The sequence below is a fragment of the Ovis canadensis genome, chromosome 10, assembly GCF_042477335.2.
Source record: "Ovis canadensis isolate MfBH-ARS-UI-01 breed Bighorn chromosome 10, ARS-UI_OviCan_v2, whole genome shotgun sequence".
In the NCBI taxonomy this organism is placed as follows: domain Eukaryota; kingdom Metazoa; phylum Chordata; class Mammalia; order Artiodactyla; family Bovidae; genus Ovis; species Ovis canadensis.
The window spans coordinates 84,959,329-84,979,851 of NC_091254.1; the positions used below are offsets into that span (position 1 = coordinate 84,959,329).

The window sequence follows — 20,523 nt, forward strand, 5'->3', positions numbered from 1 at the left end:
CCAGAACTATGTTGAATAGTAGCGGTGAAAGTGGACACCCTTGTCTTGTTCCTGACTTTAGGGGAAATGCTTTCAATTTTTCACCGTTGAGGATAATGCTTGCTGTGGGTTTGTCATAGATAGCTTTTATTATGTTGAGGTATGTTCCTTCTATTCCTGCTTTCTGGAGAGTTTTTATCATAAATGGATGTTGAATTTTGTCAAAGGCCTTCTCTGCATCTATTGAGATAATCATATGGTTTTTATTTTTCAATTTGTTAATGTGGTGAATTACATTGATTGATTTGCGGATATTGAAGAATCCTTGCATCCCTGGGATAAAGCCCACTTGGTCATGGTGTATGATCTTTTTAATGTGTTGTTGGATTCTGATTGCTAGAATTTTGTTGAGGATTTTTGTATCTATGTTCATCAGTGATATTGGCCTGTAGTTTTCTTTTTTTGTGACCTCTTTGTCAGGTTTTGGTATTAGGGTGATGGTGGCCTCATAGAATGAGTTTGGAAGTTTACCTTCCTCTGCAATTTTCTGGAAGAGTTTGAGGAGGATAGGTGTTAGCTCTTCTCGAAATTTTTGGTAGAATTCAGCTGTGAAGCCGTCTGGACCTGGGCTTTTGTTTGCTGGAAGATTTCTGATTACCGTTTCAATTTGTGTGCTTGTGATGGGTCTGTTAAGGTTTTCTATTTCTTCCTGGTTCAGTTTTGGAAAATTGTACTTTTCTAAGAATTTGTCCATTTCTTCCACGTTGTCCATTTTATTGGCATACAACTGCTGATAGTAGTCTCTTATGATCCTTTGTATTTCTGTGTTGTCTGTTGTGATCTCTCCATTTTCATTTCTAATTTTATTGATTTGATTTTTCTCTCTTTGCTTCTTGATGAGTCTGGCTAATGGTTTGTCAATTTTATTTATCCTTTCAAGGAACCAGCTTTTGGCTTTGTAGATCTTTGCTATGGTCTCTTTTGTTTCTTTTGCATTTATTTCTGCCCTAATTTTTAAGATTTCTTTCCTTCTACTAACTCTGGGATTCTCCAATTCTTCCTTTTCTAGTTGCTTTAGTTGTAGAGTTAGGTTGTTTATTTGACTTTTTTCTTGTTTCTTGAGGTATGCCTGTATTGCTATGAACTTTCCTCTTAGCACTGCTTTTATAGTGTCCCACAGGTTTTGGGTTGTTGTGTTTTCATTTTCATTAGTTTCTATGCATATTTTGATTTCTTTTTTGATTTCTTCTGTGATTTGTTGGTTATTCAGAAGTGTGTTGTTCAACCTCCATATGTTGGAATTTTTAATAGTTTTTCTCCTGTAATTGAGATCTAATCTTAATGCATTATGGTCAGAAAAGATGCTTGGAATGATTTCGATTTTTTTGAATTTATCAAGTTTGGATTTATGGCCCAGGATGTGATCTATCCTGGAGAAGGTTCCATGAGCACTTGAAAAAAAGGTGAAATTCATTGTTTTGGGGTGAAATGTCCTGTAGATATCAATTAGGTCTAACTGATCTAATGTATCGTTTAAAGTTTGCGTTTCTTTATTAATTTTCTGTTTAGTTGATCTGTCCATAGGTGTGAGTGGGGTATTAAAGTCTCCCACTATTATTTTGTTATTGTTGATTTCCCCTTTCATACTTGTTAGCATTTGTCTTACATATTGTGGTGCTCCTATATTGGATGCATATATATTTATAATTGTTATATCTTCTTCTTGGATTGTTCCTTTGATCATTATGTAGTGGCCTTCTTTGTCTCTTTTCACAGCCTTTGTTTTAAAGTCTATTTTATCGGATATGAGTATTGCCACTCCTGCTTTCTTTTGGTCTCTATTTGCGTGGTATATCTTTTTCCAGCCCTTCACTTTCAGTCTGTATGTGTCCCTTGTTTTGAGGTGGGTCTCTTGTAAGCAGCATATAGAGGGGTCTTGTTTTTGTATCCATTTGGCCAGTCTTTGTCTTTTGGTTGGGGCGTTCAACCCATTTACGTTTAAGGTAATTATTGATAAGTATGATCCCATTACCATTTACTTTATTGTTTTGGGTTCGGGTTTATACACCCTTTTCGTGTTTCCTGTCTAGAGGATATCCTTTAGAATTTGTTGGAGAGCTGGTTTGGTGGTGATGAATTCTCTCAGCTTTTGCTTGTCTGTAAAGCTTTTGATTTCTCCTTCGTATTTGAATGAGATCCTTGCTGGGTACAGTAATCTGGGCTGTAGGTTATTGTCTTTCATCACTTTAAGTATGTCTTGCCATTCCCTCCTGGCCTGAAGAGTTTCTATTGAAAGATCAGCTGTTATCCTTATGGGAATCCCCTTGTGTGTTATTTGTTGTTTTTCCCTTGCTGCTTTTAATATTTGTTCTTTGTGTTTGATCTTTGTTAATTTGATTAATATGTGTCTTGGGGTGTTTCGCCTTGGGTTTATCCTATTTGGAACTCTCTGTGTTTCTTGGACTTGGGTGATTATTTCCTTCCCCATTTTAGGGAAGTTTTCAACTATTATCTCCTCAAGGATTTTCTCATGATCTTTCTTTCTGTCTTCTTCTTCTGGGACTCCTATAATTCGAATGTTGGAGCGTTTCATATTGTCCTGGAGATCTCTGAGATTGTCCTCATTTCTTTTAATTCGTTTTTCTTGTTTCCTCTCTGATTCATTTATTTCTACCATTCTATCTTCTATTTCACTAATCCTATCTTCTGCCTCCGTTATTCTACTAATTGTTGCCTCCAGAGTGTTTCTGATCTCATTTATTGCGTTATTCATTATATTTTGACTCTTTTTTATTTCTTCTAGGTCCTTGTTAAACCTTTCTTGCATCTTCTCAATCCTTGTCTCTAGGCTATTTATCTGTGATTCCATTTTGATTTCAAGATTTTGGATCATTTTCACTATCAATATTTGGAATTCCTTCTCCGGTAGATTCCCTACTTCTTCCTCTTTTGTTTGGTTTGGTGGGCAACTCACCTGTTCCTTTACCTGCTGAGTATTCCTCTGTCTCTTCATCTTGGTTATATTGCTGTGTTTGGGGGTGGCCTTTTTATATTCTAGTAATTTGTGGAGTTCTCTTTATTATGGAGCTTCCTCACTTTGGGTGGGGTTCTATCAGTGGCTTGTCAAGGTTTCCTGGTTAGGGAGGCTTGTGTTGGAGTTTTGGTGGGTGGAGCTGGGTTTCTTCTCTCTGCAGTGCAGTGGAGTAACCCGTAATGAGTTACGAGACATCAAAGGTTTTGGGATAATTTTGAGCTGCCTGTATATTGAAGCTCAGGGGAGTGTTCCTGTGTTGCTGGAGAATTTGCGTGGTATGTCTTGTTTTGGAACTTGTTGGCCCTTGGGTGGAGCTTGGTTTTGGTGTAGGTATGAAGGCATTAGATGGGCTCCTATTGCTTAATGTTCCCTGAATTCAAGAGTTCTCTAATGTTTTCAGGCTTTGGATTTAAGCCTCCTGCTTCTGGTTTTCAGTTTTATTTTTACAGTAGCCTCTAGACTTCTCCATCTATATAGCACCGATGATAAAACATCTAGGTTAAAGATGAAAAGTTTCTCCACATTGAGGGACACTCAGAGAGGTTCCCTGGGTTATAAGGAGAAGAGAAGATGGAGGAGGTAGTTAGAGGTAATTGGAATGAGATGTGGTGAGATCAAAAGAGAAGAGAACAAGCTAGCCAGTAGTCACTTCCTTATGTGCGCTCTATAGTCTGGACCGCTCAGAGGTATTTACAGAGTTATACGGTGAAGAGGAGAGGGAGGAAGTAGACAGAGGTGACCAGGAGGATCAGAGAGAGGAATGAGTAGGAGAGAGACAAATCCTGCCAGTAACCTGTTCCTTAGGTGTTCCCCACAGTCTGGAACACACAGAGATTCACAGAGTTGGATAGAGGAGAGATGGGGGAGAAAAGAGACAGAGGCCACCTGGTGGAGAAAAAGGAGAGTCCAGAGGAGGAGAGAGTAGTCAAGCCAGTAATCTCGCTCTCAGGTAAACTGGGGTAGTGAAGTTTGGGTTTTTAAATGTACAAAATTGGCAATAAACACCTAAGAGCAAAGATTAAAAATCTGAGGATACTTTTGAGGAAGGCCGCATCTCTGTCTGAGGTCTTCCCCGGTGGCTCAGCAGTAAAGAATCCGCCTATGGGGCCAGAGCTTCAGTCAACTCCATTCCAAGCACAAAGATTAAACAGTGAAGATGTGGTTACCAAGTCCAAGCTCCTCTGCTGACCACACAACGGGCCAATGAATCCTAGAGATGAGGTGTTGTTGTAGTGTTAGTCATTCAGTCCTATCCGACTCTTTGTGACCCCATGGACTGTAGCCACCAGGTTCCTCCGTCCATGGGGTTCTCCAGGCAAGAATCAGCATATTACTTTAAATGTTACATTACTTTGCCAACAAAGTTCCATCTTGGCAAAGCTATGATTTTTCTAGTAGTCACGTGTGAGTTGGACTATAAGGAAAGCCGAGCACCGAAGAATTGATGCTTTTGAACTGTGGTGTTGGAGAAGACTCTTGCAAGTCCCTTGAACTGCAAGGAAATCCAACCAGTCCATCCTAAAGGAAATCAGTCCTGAATATTCATTGGTAGGACTGATGCTGGAGCTGTAACTCCAATACTTTGGCCACCTGATGCAAAGAACTGACTCATTGGAAAAGACTCTGATGCTGGAAAAGATTGAAGGCAGGAAGAGAAGGGGGGTGACAGAGGATGAGATGGTTGGATGGCATCACTGACTTGACGGACATGAATTTGAGTAAGCTCCAGGAGTTGGTGATGGACAGGGAAGCCTGGCATTGTGTAATCCATGGGGTCGCAAAGAGTAGGACATGACTGAATGACTGAACTGAATTGAACTAACTGATCTTGAATTCACAGGACAGATTTAATGGTGAAATTATGACATCTTAAGAAAAATACTGGAAGAACTGGTAAATTATTTTTCTATTTGTTTCCCAGCTGATATATTTTTTCACAGATTCTCAGGTAGAAAAATTACTCTAGAATTTTTGAACACATTCCATGGACAGAGAGGCAAATTTTATCTAAATTCTAAAAATGATGAAGTGTTGGAAGGGGTAGATAATACTAAGATCTGTCTTTATTTTAACTATATTTGGAGCTTTCTATAAAAAGAAATAGACATGAGTGTATTTCAAAAGTGAAGTTTGTGGTTTCCATATATTGCTTCTGGAATTTACCATGTTAACTTTGCTAATATCACTTACAGAAATCATCCCATCATTGTTTTTCTCTAGGAATTGCTTATTTGACTGTTTTAAAGAAAACCTACCAAATCTTTCATTGAAAACATACACCTGTGATAAAGAAAAATTCCTGAAGAAATAGGATAATGGGGTGATTTATCACTCTAAGTGTGTGTGTGTGTGTGCATGCTTGATCATGTCTGACATTTTGTGACCCTCTGTGGAACTATAGCCTGCCAGACTCGTTTGTCCATGGAGTTTTCCCGGCAAGAAATATTGCAGTGGGTTGTTGTTTCCTCCTCCAGGGGATCTTCCCAAACCAGGGATTGAACCCTCATCTCTTGTATCTCCTCCATTTGGTAGGAGGATTCATAACCACTGTACCACCTGGAAAGCCTGTCACTCTAAGAGGTATCACTAAATCAGTGAGGTCAATTTTTATATGAACTCAAAACCATAGTTATTAGTGTGTAAATGGTTCCAAACTGGACACGTGAACCCAAACTCACAGAGGTGGCCTGAGAGTGAGTAGGAGGGAAACACTATGTTTTCCTTTTTTAAAGTCCTCTAGTTCTGTTTTCTCCTTCTTCCTTGAGAGAGATGGACATTCAGAAGGGAGGCAGTGCAATGGATTCTGCCCATCTCATCTTGGTTATTTTTCAAAATATGCTGAAAATACATTTTTCGTATACTGAAAACTAGCCACCTTACTACAAACTGACAAAAATTCATCAGTTAATTAGTGCTGATTGGGGCGCTAAGAAGCAAGATAATGCCACAAATAAAACATGAATGTACTTGAAGAGGAAGCACCTTATCACTCAAAGGTTAAAAGAGCACAGTAGATAAAACTCTCAAGATTAATCAGTAATGTGTTGCTTCTGTTAAAAAAGTGAAAACAAAGCAGCTAGGATTCTGGGATATGAAGTTAAGCATATGGTCTGTCCTGTCAAAACTGGGGAAGAAATCATGCAGTCAAATGTTCGATGTTGATAGTGTCTCTGTTTGGACAGAAATGTGTCTCATCACACAGGAAACTGAGATACAGAAGCCTGGGCATCAGCAGCCTCTGCATCAGGAACCACGTGGTTCCGTCCCTGTGGTGGAGACAGGTCACATGTCCACTTCCGGGCCTGTGTTATGTGAACGGGCTCCCCTTTACTTCCTTTACTGCCAGTCCTGCTCTAGTGAAAGTTCTTCCCCATCTGTTGATTGCATTTCAGTGTCTCCTTCAGTCCACACCAGCCTTTCTTTTTGAAAAGTAAGAAGGTTCCACAAAATATAGAAACCGTCTGACATCTGTGTTGATCTCCTGAGAGGGGTGTTGGTGCCTGGTTGGTAGATTCAGTACACGTAGTAGGTTACATTAAAATGTTTATAGTGATAGAAACAGGGCGCCTTCAATTTCAGTGTATTATTTTTCAATTTTGCTATATTCTGTTATTTTCCCAAACTCAAAAACAGTGTGAAGGATTCTCTACTGAGATGTATAGTTTTGAATAGTATTATTTACTCTGTTTTCCTTAAATCATAACTTTTTCAGTGCTTTCCACTGTTTAAAGTGTGAGGTTGTGATATCTTGGACCCAGTTAATTGTTATAATATATTCCTTTTATATTTAAACTTAATAAGAAGATAGTATTATGTATAAATTATTTATATATGTGGATTTATTTTCTAGTTTATTGGAACAGATGTGTTACACGATGAGATTCACTCATGCCTTCATTCATACAGGCAACAAATATCTCCTGAGAGCTTGTTAGACAGGCAGTGTTGCAGATTGTAGGGCTGTCACAGTCATAAAAAGACAAAATCCCTACCCTTGGAGCTTAAAGTCTCTTGGAGAAGATAGAAAACAAGTCAATGCATATGTAACGAGGTCTCAGTGTTGATACATGCAAAGGAGGACAATGGAGCAGAACATGAAGAGAGGCCAGCTGACAGCATTATTATTGGGCAATATCTATTGATCTGTCAAATATTCTACATGTACTGATTCATTTTATACTCTATCAATGTTAGGAGGTACCCATCTTTATAATTATAATAATATAGTCTTAGAGCTTAGGAAGCTAAGGTAGAGTAAGTTTAGAAACTTGCCCAGTTGGCAGAGCCAGGCAGGACTTATGCCCAGGCTGTCTGGCTTCAAGTCTCCATTTTTTTTTTTTTTTCATTTGGCTGTGCTGGTTCTTCATTGCTGCTTGTAGGCTTTCTCTAGTTGTGGCAAACAGGGGCTAATCTTAGTGGCAGTATACAGCTTCTCACTGACATGGCTCCTTCTGTTGTGGCACCTGGGCTCTGGCGCACACAGGCTTCAGTACTGTGGCCTGCAGGCTCAGGAGTTGCAGCCCGTGGGCTCTAGGGTATGGGCTCAGTAGTGTGGCACATGGGTTTACTTGCTCCTTGCCACGTGGGATCTTCCTGGATCAGGGATGAAACCCATGTCCTGTGCATTGGCAGGTGGATTGTTAACCACTGGACTACCAGGGACTCCCAAGCCTCCAATTTATTGTTTTAAAATTTTCAAATCATAGGAACATGGAAGGAATAGTATGATAACACATATACACCTTCACCTCATTCATCAGCTGTTAGTGTCTTCCCATGTTTTCTCCATCAATATAATCTACATTTTGCTGAATTGTTTCTAAGTTGTAGAAACGTTTATTAAAAGTTGGATTTCACCTTTAAATACAAAAATGTACACCTTGTAAGAACAAGCACGTTCCGTTATATGTCCTAACACAGTCATGTCAATCAATACATTTAAAAGTAATATTATACTATTACCTAGTATGTTTTCAGATTCTCTAATTGTAGCTCCTAGTTATTATTGTCTCTGCTTCTATTGTCCTTTTTTTCCCATTTTAATACTTAATTATAATTTGATTTTATCATTATACTACAGAGAGCCTTCATATTCATATATTCTCATCACCATCCCTGATTTATAAATAAAGACAGAATCTCAGAAATTAACATTTTCTGAAAAACATTTCCCCTCACAACCCTTTTTCCTTGTGACTCCAATATGGACAAACTCAAAGGAAAGTATAAAATCAAATTAGTGATGAGACGTCATCCAAGTCAGAGGCAAGTGTGAGTCAGGATGTCAGTCTTAAGCAAGTCCAACCACTTGCACCACAATCTAAATCTTACTCTTTAGATTTTATGTACTTTTCATGCTAACACTATCTACAAATACCATATTTAATTCTAACTCAGGATTCCTTTTTCACGGGATCAGACTCCCATCTGGAACACAATTCAGGTTCACATTCATAGATGTGCTCCAGCATTTAGGATACCTGAAAAAAGAAAAATTAAAAACACTGCTCACTCATCCTTGGTGTGTTGTTATCTGACATTGTAAAGTGTCAGGTAATTTATCAGCCATGACTCATCAATTTGTTGGTCTCTTAATTTGGAGTGTATTTCTTCTTTGTTATTCAACTTCAAGTAAAGCCTGAGTTTGGTTCTTGCTCTATAATACTTTTCCAAAATAAATATTTATTGAACTTATCCCTACCACCAAATGTAGTTTCAGATTATCTTTGGCAGTTAAAAGTTTGTTTTTTCTAATCTTTGGAGTATAACTTTATGAAGATAGATTAATATAAACATCACCTATATCCATATTCTGGGGGAAATAAGATGTTGTGTTTTATTTTTCATGAGTTTTCATTCGCTACAAGACATTTATGACACTGAGGAAAATGCATTTTATTGGTCCAGTATTTATAGAAGTAAACTTGGGAAAGAACCATCACCAGAGCAGGTTCCAGGATTACTAATGTATAAGGTGCAGTTTGCAATTGTTTGAATTTGTGTATTTTCAGTTAAGTTCAGTCACTCAGTCATATCCGGCTCTTTGCCACCCCATGAACCGCAGTATGTCAGGACTCCCTATCCATCACCAACTCCCGGAGTCTACCCAAACATATGTCCATTGAGTCAGTGATGCCATCCAATGATCTCATCCTCTTTCGTTCCCTTCTCCTCCTGCCCTCAATCTTTCCCAGCATCAGGGTCTTTTCAAATGAGTCAGCTCTTCACATCAGGTGGCCAAGTATTGGAGTTTCAGCTTCAACATCAGTCCTTGCAATGAACACCCAGGACTAATCTCCTTTAGGATGGACTGGTTGGATCTCCTTGCAGTCCAAGGGACTCTCAAGAGTCTTCTCCAACACCACAGTTTATTTTATTTTTTTTTTAAATTTTATTTTATTTTTAACTTTTTTAAATTTTTTTTAATTTTAAAATCTTTAATTCTTACAGGTGTTCCCAAACATGAACCCCCCTCGCACCTCCCTCCCCATAACATCTCTGTGGGTCATCCCCATGCACCAGCCCCAAGCATGCTGTATCCTGCGTCAGACATAGACTGGCAATTCAATTCTTACATGATAGTATACATGTTAGAATGCCATTCTCCCAAATCATCCCCCCCTCTCCCTCTCCCTCTGAGTCCAAAAGTCCATTATACACATCTGTGTCTTTTTTCCTGTCTTGCATACAGGGTCGTCATTGCCATCTTTCTAAATTCCAAACTATAATACTCTTAGAGGAGAACATAGGCAAAACACTCTCCGACATAAATCACAGCAGGATCCTCTATGATCCACCTCCCAGAATTCTGGAAATAAAAGCAAAAATAAACAAATGGGATCTAATTAAAATTAAAAGCTTCTGCACAACAAAGGAAACTATAAGCAAGGTGAAAAGACAGCCTTCGGAATGGGAGAAAATAATAGCAAATGAAGCAACTGACAAACAACTAATCTCAAAAATATACAAGCAACTTATGCAGCTCAATTCCAGAAAAATAAACGACCCAATCAAAAAATGGGCCAAAGAACTAAATAGACATTTCTCCAAAGAAGACATACGGATGGCTAACAAACACATGAAAAGATGCTCAACATCACTCATTATTAGAGAAATGCAAATCAAAACCACAATGAGGTACCACTTCACACCAGTCGGAATGGCTGCGATCCAAAAATCTGCAAGCAATAAATGTTGGAGAGGGTGTGGAGAAAAGGGAACCCTCCTACACTGTTGGTGGGAATGCAAACTAGTACAGCCACTATGGAGAACAGTGTGGAGATTCCTTAAAAAATTGCAAATAGAACTACCGTATGACCCAGCAATCCCACTGCTGGGCATACACACCGAGGAAACCAGAATTGAAAGAGACACATGTACCCCAATGTTCATCGCAGCACTGTTTATAATAGCCAGGACATGGAAACAACCTAGATGTCCATCAGCAGATGAATGGATAAGAAAGTAGTGGTACATATACACAATGGAGTATTACTCAGCCGTTAAAAAGAATTCATTTGAATCAGTTCTGATGAGATGGATGAAACTGGAGCCGATTATACAGAGTGAAGTAAGCCAGAAAGAAAAACACCAATACAGTATACTAACACATATATATGGAATTTAGAAAGATGGCAATGACGACCCTGTATGCAAAACACCACAGTTTAAAAGCATCAATTCTTCAGCACACAGCTTACTTTGTAGTCCAGCTCTCACATCCATACATGACTACTGGAAAAACCATAGCCTTGACTAGACAGACCTTTGCTGACAAAGTAATGTCTCTGCTTTTTAACATGCTTTCTATGTTGGTCATAACTTTCCTTCCAAGGAGTAAGTGTCTTTTAATTTCACGTGTGCAATCACCACCTGCAGTGACTTTGGAGCCTCCCAAAATAAATTCAGTCACTGTTTCCACTGTTTCCCCATCTATTTGCCATGGAGTGATGGGACTGGATGCCATGATCTTCATTTTCTGAATGTTGAGCTTCAAGCCAACTTTTTCACTCTCCTCTTTCACTTTCATCAAGAGGCTCTTTAGTTCTTCACTTTCTGCCATAAGGGTGGTGTCATCTGCATATCTTAGGTTATTGATATTCCTCCCAGCAATCTTTATTCCAGCTTGTGCTTCTTCTAGCCCAGCATATTTTCATGATGTACTCTGCATATAAGTTAAATAAGCAGGGTGACAATATACAGCCTTGATGTACTCCTTTTCCTGTTTGGAACCAGTCTGTTGTTCCATGCCCAGTTCTAACTGTTGCTTCCTGACCTGCATACAGGTTTCTCAAGGGGCAGGTCAAGTGGTCTGATATTCCCATCTCTTTCAGAATTTTCCACAGTTTATTGTGATCCACACAGTCAAAGGCATTGGAATAGTCAATAAAACAGAAATAGATGTTTTTCTGGAACTCTCTTGCTTTTTCCATGATCCAGCGGATGTTGGCATTTTGATCTCTGGTTCCTCTGCCTTTTCTAAAACCAAATGTACCGGTAAGATTTTATCTTCAGAGAAAAACACTTACTGTAAAAATTTTTGAAGTTTTTTTTTAGTGTACCAACTCCTATGCAAAATGAACATTGGGAAACTTGACTCAACCATAAAGATTGTTTTAACTTTTCTGTTTAAACCGCATTGGGAGAAATAGCTTCATTTTTTGAGAGACTTCCTTAACTAATCCCTCGGTGGAGTTTCTGGAGGCTATCCTGTGGCACGGATGAGGGAGATTGAGATCTTTCTGTCCTGACTTGACCCCACCATCTTTCTCAGTGAACACTCTTTGGAAAGAGCTCTCCACATCACCTGGCTGTACATGTAAGATACATAAGAAGTCTTGAGGACGTCAGAGTTCTAATGTGTAAGAGGCTTGTCTACTTCAGTAACAGTTTGCTTAGGAAAATGTCATTCTTTCTGTATCCACAGGTGCAACTTAAAGACACCTTTGAACATCTTCCTGGTAAAATGAATACTGAATTAGCAGAATCTGGGTTGAACTTAAGTGTTGGACAGAGACAACTGGTGTGCCTTGCTCGGACTATTCTCAAGAAAAATCAGATATTGATTATTGACAAAGCCACATCAAATGTGGATCCAAGGTATGGAGCTGAGATCCAGGAAAACTTGAATTTGAATCCTTGAATTCTAAAGGTGGTAAATGGAAAACACATAGTGATGCTTAGAAATGTTTCTAAGTGTTCTCTTGGCCTCATGGATATTTCTTAATATTAATTCCAGAAAACAAAGGAAAAACCAAGACATGTTATATAGGGTTAATGTTGTTATAAGACATCCTGAGAGAGCTAGATTCCTAAATCCAGCTCATTATAATCTCAAGCAATTTTGAGGGAAGACTATTGTCCATTTTTGAAAAACAATACATTTCTAAATAGACTTTTTATACTTAGATTTTTTAGGAACAAGATTATACATTAAGGTATTGATTTTTAAAAACATTATTAAAAGTATCATGATTTTTTAAGTCAAAAGTCTGCTTTTCCTGTTTTTACTGAACTAAATCAATTTCTTTGATTCTAGAACTGATGAGTTAATACAAAAAAAAATTCGTGAGAAATTTGTTCACTGCACTGTGCTAACCATCACACACAGGTTGAGCAATGTCATTGACTGTCAACGGATATCGGTAAGACTCTCATCACTTTAGTTGTTTTCATTTATGTTCAATTTTTCAATGTATCCTTCCTTATAAAATTTGATAGGAACCTCCAGCAATGTAATTTTCTCTTAGTTTCTCCTCTTTTCCTCAAAATTGTTGTTGTTCATTTGCTCAGTCATGTCTGATTGTTCGTGACCCCATGGAGTTCAGCATACCAGGCCTCTCTTTGCTTCACTATGTCCCAGTTTGTTCAAACTCATGTCTGTTCAGTCTGTGACATTGTCCAACCATCTCATCCTCTGTCATCCCCTTCTCCTCCTGCCTTCAAGCTTTCCTAGCATCGGGGTCTTTTCCAATGAGTCGGGTCTTTTCCAATGAGTCTGCTCTTTGCATCAGGTGGCCAAAGTATTGGAGCTTCAGCTTCAGCATCAGTCCTTCCAATGGATATTCAGGATTGATTTCCTTTAGGATTGACTGGTTTAATATTCTTTCAGTCCAAGGGACTCTCAAGAGTCTTCTCTATCACCACAGTTTGAAAGCATCAGTTCTTTGGTGCTCAGCCTTCTTTATGGTCAAACTCTCACATCCATACATGACTACTGGAAAAACCATATAGCTTTGACTAGACAGACCTTGGTTGCCAAAGTAATGTCTCAGCTTTTTAATACACTGTCTAGGTTTGTCATAGCTTTTCTTCCAAGGAACAATATCTTTTAAATTTCTTAGCTGCTGTCACTGTCTACAGTGATTTTGGAGCCCAAGAAATAAAGTCTGTCACTGTTTCTATTGTTTCCCCATCTATTTGCCATGAAGTGATGGCACTGGATGCCATGATCTTTGTCTTTTGAATGCTGAGTTATAAGCCAGCTTTTTTCACTCTCTTCTTTCACTTTCATCAAGAGGCTCTTTAGTTCCTCTTTGATTCTGCCATAAGAGTGGTGTCATCTGCATATCTGAGGTTATTGATATTTCTCCCAGAAATCTTGATTCCTGCTTGAGCTTCATCCAGCCCGACATTTAGCATAATGTACTCTGCATATACATTAAATAAGCAGAGTGACAGTATACAACCTTGACGTGCTCCTTTCCCAATTTGAACCTTATTTATATTTCTTGCTTTAGAAATAGACACCCCTATTTTATTGTACTTCCCAGATACTATGTTTTTGCAAATTGAAAGCTTATCATAACCCTGCATCGAGCAACTCTATGGGCGCCATTTTTCAAACAGTATTTCCTCATTCCAGTTCGCTGTCTTACCTTTGGGTAATTCTCATTATACGTCAAACTTTTTCACAATCATAGTTTCTCTGGTGATCTGCACCATCAGTGTTACTGCTCTGACTTACTGAAGTCCCCTCCGTTGGTTAGTATTTTTTATGGCAATGCATTGTTTTTAGTCTAAGGTCTCTACATTGTTTTCTCAGACATAATGCTGTTGCACACTTGAAAGGCCAGTGTCATGTAAACATAGCTTCTGTATGTTCTGGGAAACCAGAACATTCATATGACTCACTTTACTGCCATATTCACTTTGTTGAGGTGTTCTGGAACTGCACCCACATTGAGGGATAACTATACCTCGTTCCTTTCTGGAAAACAGGTGACTGTCTATTCTGAAAGCTTTAATGTGGGTAAAAAGATGAGTCAGTCTGCTTCAAAGCCTGATGCTCCAGAGGGCACGTGACCGGCCTCAAGGAGTAGCTGCAGAAGTGTCAGATGCTCATGAAGGGCATAACTGACAGGGTTGTCACCATAAAGTCCTATCATTGCAAGTGATAAGGTGTAATAATTACATTTTATTGCATGTGAATACTTCTGCAGAAAGATAGATGAATATGTTTTTTTAAATTATATTTTTAATTGAATCTAATCCATAAAAATATTTTTTTTGTTAAAAAAAGCAATAAATGTGCAAGGTAGAAATAGGAAAATAAAAGAAAATCTCATAAAGGGAAGGTTACAAAATACCCACTACCAGAAAGTGGCAGTTATATAGTGCTATATTATTTGGATAACATTAGAGCCATTTTAATAATTTGTTTTATTCTGTAAAACAGAATATTTCATTACCAGAATTTTTATATATTCTTAAAATTCCCCATGTCATTTATTAATTTTCCACAGCTCAATTCTTAAAGCTGCCTAAAATTTCATCATAGGGATAGAGCATAATTAATCTAAAACTTAGACATCTATATATTTTCCAAATTGTCACTTTTATCAAATATCTTGAAATGATTAGATGGATATGGTTCTGTTCACTGTAAGTAAATCCGAGAAAGGGCTTTTTGGGAAACAACTGTGACTTAATTAATAGCTTTGTGTATGTGTCGTCTCTCCTAAAGGATTTAGCCACTTTGATTCATTAAGCACCATTCATATGTCAGGCTTAGAATTTGATTCCACAAGGAAGTTCTCTCAATATTAAGTTTATTAAACATGATGGAGTCATAATGACAACCAATATAATCTTCCTTACTTTCTCTGTTGCCACAAAACAGTGGAGCAAGACAGACAAATTAGAAATACTCTTTATCCTAAGACTCACCACTCTCTACACTAGAGGGTTCTTCCTGCAGTTTTTGAGAGTAGCTGGGTGCTCATGACCTGCTTTCTCTGCAGCCAACAGCCCACCTCTTCCCTCCAGTCTGTGAACACTGACGTCTTCATATCACCCGGATTCTCCTGTTGGTGTGAACAAAGGAAGCATGTGACAATCTGCAGTTGCTCTAACACTGTTATCTGTGGTCAACACTTTCACTGTCCTCAGATAATTCTCTGGAAATGAATGATGAAGAACCAAAAGCAGAGCTGAGAAACTCAGATCCCACCTCTTCTGTTTATAGTCCATCTTATGGTTTTATATTCTTTGTTTCTTCCTCATCTCAAACCTCTTTTTAGAATTTTTCCCACAGAAGTGAAAATCAGAAATGGTTGTAACATCCCTACCTGACTAAACAGCTCAACCTAACTAGAGTTTTACTTAAATTCTGTTTTTTATCTTAATGGAACTTTTCTTTCATAAACCTATATGCTGTAATTAGAACATTTGAGAAGAGAAAAGCTCCTTCAAAAACACTCCAAGAGATTTCACTCAAGTTTTCAGAGGAAAGATAACTAACACTGAGGTAGAAAGTACAGTTGGGAAGAAGAGATACTTTATGGGGGGTGGCACTTATGTGCAAAGGCAGCAGCTTTGGGAGAGCGGCTGTGGAGGTCACCCTGACCCAGCGTTCATCCCTCCCCAGTGAGAAGAATGATTTACTATTTCAAGACCCAGGACAGGATTTTGAGTTAATACTCACCACATTGTCCAGTCACTGAGAAAATCACAGGCACCCATTTTCCCAATGAGGACCCACCTTCCAGGGTTGGACAGCTGTCCCGTGTCATCACCAGGCAGCCAGAGACAAATCTGACACTCAGATCTCCCCCTCCCCACTCTGCTTGTTGCACAGTGGGAACTCTCCATTGATGTCATCATTTCCAGCATCTTTCTTATCAGGCTTCTCCTCCATCCTCTCTTGGGCACCCCCACCTCTTAGTGCACTGACCCACCTCTCCCTGCATTCTTCTTTATCACTGATGACATCTTGCCAGTGAAAAGGATCAAATTGTCTTGCAGTGGGTCCATTTCATTTTTATTTCTAGGACAGCTGTCTGGAATATTTGCACATAAACAGGCTTCATAAACACATCTTCATTGAGCTTATGTAACTGACTTACTCATCCAACATAATGTAATTTTTACTTAACCTACTAGAGCTTGATAAGCAGTTCAGGGTTGGGGTTCCTGGAGAGATCTTAGGATTTGGGGATTGTTATCATACCAACTTGAATATGTGGTTTCAGTTCAGTTCAGTCGCTCAGTCGTGTCCAACTCTCTGCGACCCCATGAATCGCAGCACGCCAGGCCTCCCTGTCCATCACCATCTTCCGGAGTTCACTCAGACTCCTGTTCATCGAGTCCGTGATGCCATCCAGCCATCTTATCCTCAGTCGTCCCCTTCTTCTCCTGCCCCCAATCCCTCCCAGCATCAAAGTCTTTTACAACGAGTCAAGTCTTTGCATGAGGTGGCCAAAGTACTGGAGTTTCAGCTTTAGCATCAGTCCTCCCAATGAACACCCAGGACTGATCTCCTTCAGAATGGACTGGTTGGATCTCTTTGCAGTCCAAAGGACTCTCAAGAGTCTTCTCCAACACCACAGTTCAAAAGCATCAGTTCTTCGGTGCTCAGCCTTCTTCACAGTCTAATTCTCATGTCCATACATGACTACTGGAAAAACCATAGCCTTGATTAGACGGACTTTAGTTGGCAAAGTAATGTCTCTGCTTTTGAATATACTATCTAGGTTGCTTATAACCTTTCTTCCAAGGAGTAAGCATCTTTTAATTTCATGGCTGCAATCACCATCTGCAGTGATTTTGGAGCCCCCCAAAATAAAGTCTGACACTGCTTCCACTGTTTCCCCATCTATTTCCCATGAAGTGATGGGACCGGATGCCATGATCTTCGTTTTCTGAATGTTGAGCTTTAAGCCAATTTTTTCACTCTCCTCTTTCACTTTCATCAAGAGGCTTTTTAGTTCCTCTTCACTTTCTGCCATAAGGGTGGTATCATCTGCATATCTGAGGTTATTGATATTTCTCCCAGCAATCTTGATTCCAGCTTGTGTTTCTTCCAGTCCAGCGTAGTTAATAGTTTATCTTGGATTATGAGAAGAGTTGGGGACCTAACGGGAGATTGTAGGAGCTTTTTCTTATAAGGGATGTTAAAAATCCAAAATTATACCTATTTTTCTGTACATAATGAGAATTTGGATTTGTTTTATGTTTATTTGTTCTGAAATATCTAGAGTCTTTTACCAAACCAGTAAATGTAAAGGCTAAGTTGGTAAAATTCTATTTCTGGCCTTTTTTCGTCTGTGTCCCATCTCAGCTCTTGTAGCCCCTACATGAGCCTTGGCTTTTAAGTTTGATTATGTTTCATTTGTTTTTGCTTTTATTTCTTTTGCTTTGGGAGACTAATCTAAAAAAAAATATTGCAAAAGACTCTGTCAAAGAGTCTTTTGCCTTTGTTTTCATTTAGTTTTATAGTTCCCAGCCTTATATTAGATTTTGAAGCCATTTTGAGTTTATTTTTGTGCATGATGTGAGGGAGTGTCTAATTTCATATATTTTCAGGTGTTCAGCTTTCCCAGTACTATTTACCATAGAAACTGTCTTTTCTCCAATTCTTGTGTACTGTTTCATAGATTAATTAATGTAGATGTGTGGAGACCAGTGTTTTAAAACTGCAGTTTTTCTTCTTCAACATCAGGAGTGGTAGTTATGTTCTGTAATGCTATGCTTAAGTAGAATTTCACATTTGAGACATCTAAATTGACATGCCAAGTTACAGGGCTTCCCTAGTGGCTCAGATGGTAAAGATTCCACCTGCAATTCAGGAGACTTGAGTTTAATCCCTGAGTCAGGAAGATCCCCTGGAGAAGGAGATGGCTACCCACTCCAGTATTCTTACCTGGAGAATTCCATGGACAGAGGAGCCTGGTGGACTACAGTTCCATGGGGTCATAGAGAGTCGGACATGACTGAGCAACTTTCACTGAACGTTTAAATTATTATGCAGATGTGAAAGTGAAAGTTGCTCAGTCATGTCTGACTCTCTATGATCCCATGGACTGTAGTCCACCAGACTCCTCTGTCCATATGATTTTCCAGGCAAGAATACTAGAATGGATTGCCATGCCTTTCTCCAGGGGATCTTCCCAACCCAGGTTTCGAACCTGTGTCTCTTGTGTTTCCTGCATTGCAGGCAGATTCTTTACCCACTTTACCTTGGAAGCCCATTAAGTGTATGAAACAGATTTTATTTTCTCGGACTCTTTTGAGAAAGCTGCCCTTAGCAGTGATTCACAGTACTAAACAAATGATTAACAGGAAAATGGCCTTTATGAGACTAGTAAATGTTTCCAATTAAATGCAAAGGATTAAATTTACTGTAGTATCTATATGTTGAAAAACAACCTGTGTGTTGTTTAGAGTTCCTGCATATTCTGTTCTTTAAAAAAAAACAAAAACCTTTTATTTATTTATTTATTTTAGGCTGTGCTGGGTCTTCCTTGCTACACAGACTTTTCTCTAGTTGCAGCGAGTAGGGGCCAGTCTTCATTGCCATGTGCAGACTTCTCATTGCATGAGCTCTCTTGGTACAGAGCATGGGCTCTAGGCATGTAGCCTCAATAGCTGAGGATCCTGGGCTCTAGACCACAGGCTCTGTAGTTATGGCACATGGGCTTAGTTGCCCTGTGGCATCTGCGAGCTTTCTGGACCAGGGATGGAACACAAGATTCCTGCATTAGTAGGCAGATTCTTTAATCGCTGAGCCACCAGGGAAGCCCATCCAGCATATTCTCTTAATACGCATTTATTTCAAATATGACCTAAATGAAGAATTAAATACTACTGAACATCAGAACTGTTTTTATAATTATATCACTTGGGACAATTGTTTCAGACACTTTTTCCCCATCCAGAACTATTAATCAAAGTCACTAATAAGTAGAAAGGCAGAGTGAAGGACCCCTTCCTCTCCCTTTCAGTTTGCATTTAGCAGACTTATTAATGAGCAATAAAAGGGGTGAAAGGAAAGCAACTGAAGAAAGAGGCCCCATGTGTTCTGTAGGCCATGATCACTGGAATTTGGAGCTCAATTTCTTACTTGCTTCTTTAGTCTTATCCAAAGAGAAAACTGGATTTCTAGAGATTTCTTCTGTACAGAGCAGTTTTGCAAAAGCTGTTTATGTACCAGCTCCTTTTGCCAGGCTTTCTCTCTCTCAGAAAAATAAACTGTAACCACATCCAGCTTCAAGAAGCATCTCAATCCCTTGGACAAGGATTCTGTTCCTCTTAGAAGCTGGCATAATCCAAGATCCTTAAGAAATCCTGGAAGCCTTTACGTTTTTCCCCAAATATTGCTCAGATTCTCAAATCGACCATTAATTTGTTGTCAGAGCACTGCTCTCTGGTTTGTATGACACCAACCTACTTTTTAGGTAAATGGAGTTTGGTTTTCTTGAATGAAGATATTTGCCAACTCTGTGTATCTGAATAAACTCAAATTATCTCAAAACTCAGTCTGAGAGCTAAAAATGCTAATGATAAAACCCCAAATGCCCTGAACATAAAATAAGATGCTATAGAGTACTAGTAGTCATAGTCTAAAGCTTCTATTTTCTTTCTTTCCTGTAACATTATGATATTAAAACGTCAGGTTAGGCCTTTGTCTGCCTAGTAAAACAAATTAATCAAACTATTAAAACATCAGCCAGCTCTACCACCCAAATAGATATTCTCTGTTTCCCTATCCTGACACTTTTTGAAATATTGTCTGAGTTATATGTTACTGGGAGACATTATGTACTAATGGGTTTCTTTTTGCTGTTTACAGGTTTTGGATTCAGGGACACGGAAAGAAACTGGTCAGCCAAATGATTTGCTGCAGAATAGAAACAGTCTATTTTACAAAATGGTGCAACAACTGGGCAAAGAGGAAGTAGCTGTCTTCACTGAAAGGGCAAAATAGGACAGGGAGTTGTCATTAAAGTTTGTCTCCAGGTTCTCTCTTCACAAGATCTCCTCTATCAGGGGTCTGATAACTAGCACTCTGTGCCCTTATAAGCCTCCAGAGACTAAGCTTCATGACTAGGTCTTAACAGCACATGCCGGGTTAAGAGCAAGTCTGCTGGGAATCTGCAGCAGTGGTGGGGGTGGGGTCAGGATGTGTGCACCCTTCTGTGTGCACACACATGTGCCTGTGACAGAGATTTCAGATTGGACTTCCACACTTCTGGACTCTGCGTTCAGATTCTCATAGAGCACAGGACACT

The 20,523-nt window shown here is 39.0% G+C and overlaps 1 protein-coding gene across 1 annotated transcript in view; it reads left to right on the plus strand.

The window, feature by feature from the left end:
• LOC138446670 (ATP-binding cassette sub-family C member 4-like) overlaps positions 1-20,523 on the plus strand; it is a 161,567-nt gene that overhangs the window by 136,729 nt on the left and 4,315 nt on the right. Inside the window, exons 27-29 of the mRNA XM_069601899.1 lie at positions 11,940-12,112; positions 12,552-12,657; positions 20,085-20,210. Coding sequence (XP_069458000.1) covers positions 11,940-12,112; positions 12,552-12,657; positions 20,085-20,210 — 405 coding nt within the window. The remainder of the gene's footprint in view (positions 1-11,939; positions 12,113-12,551; positions 12,658-20,084; positions 20,211-20,523) is intronic.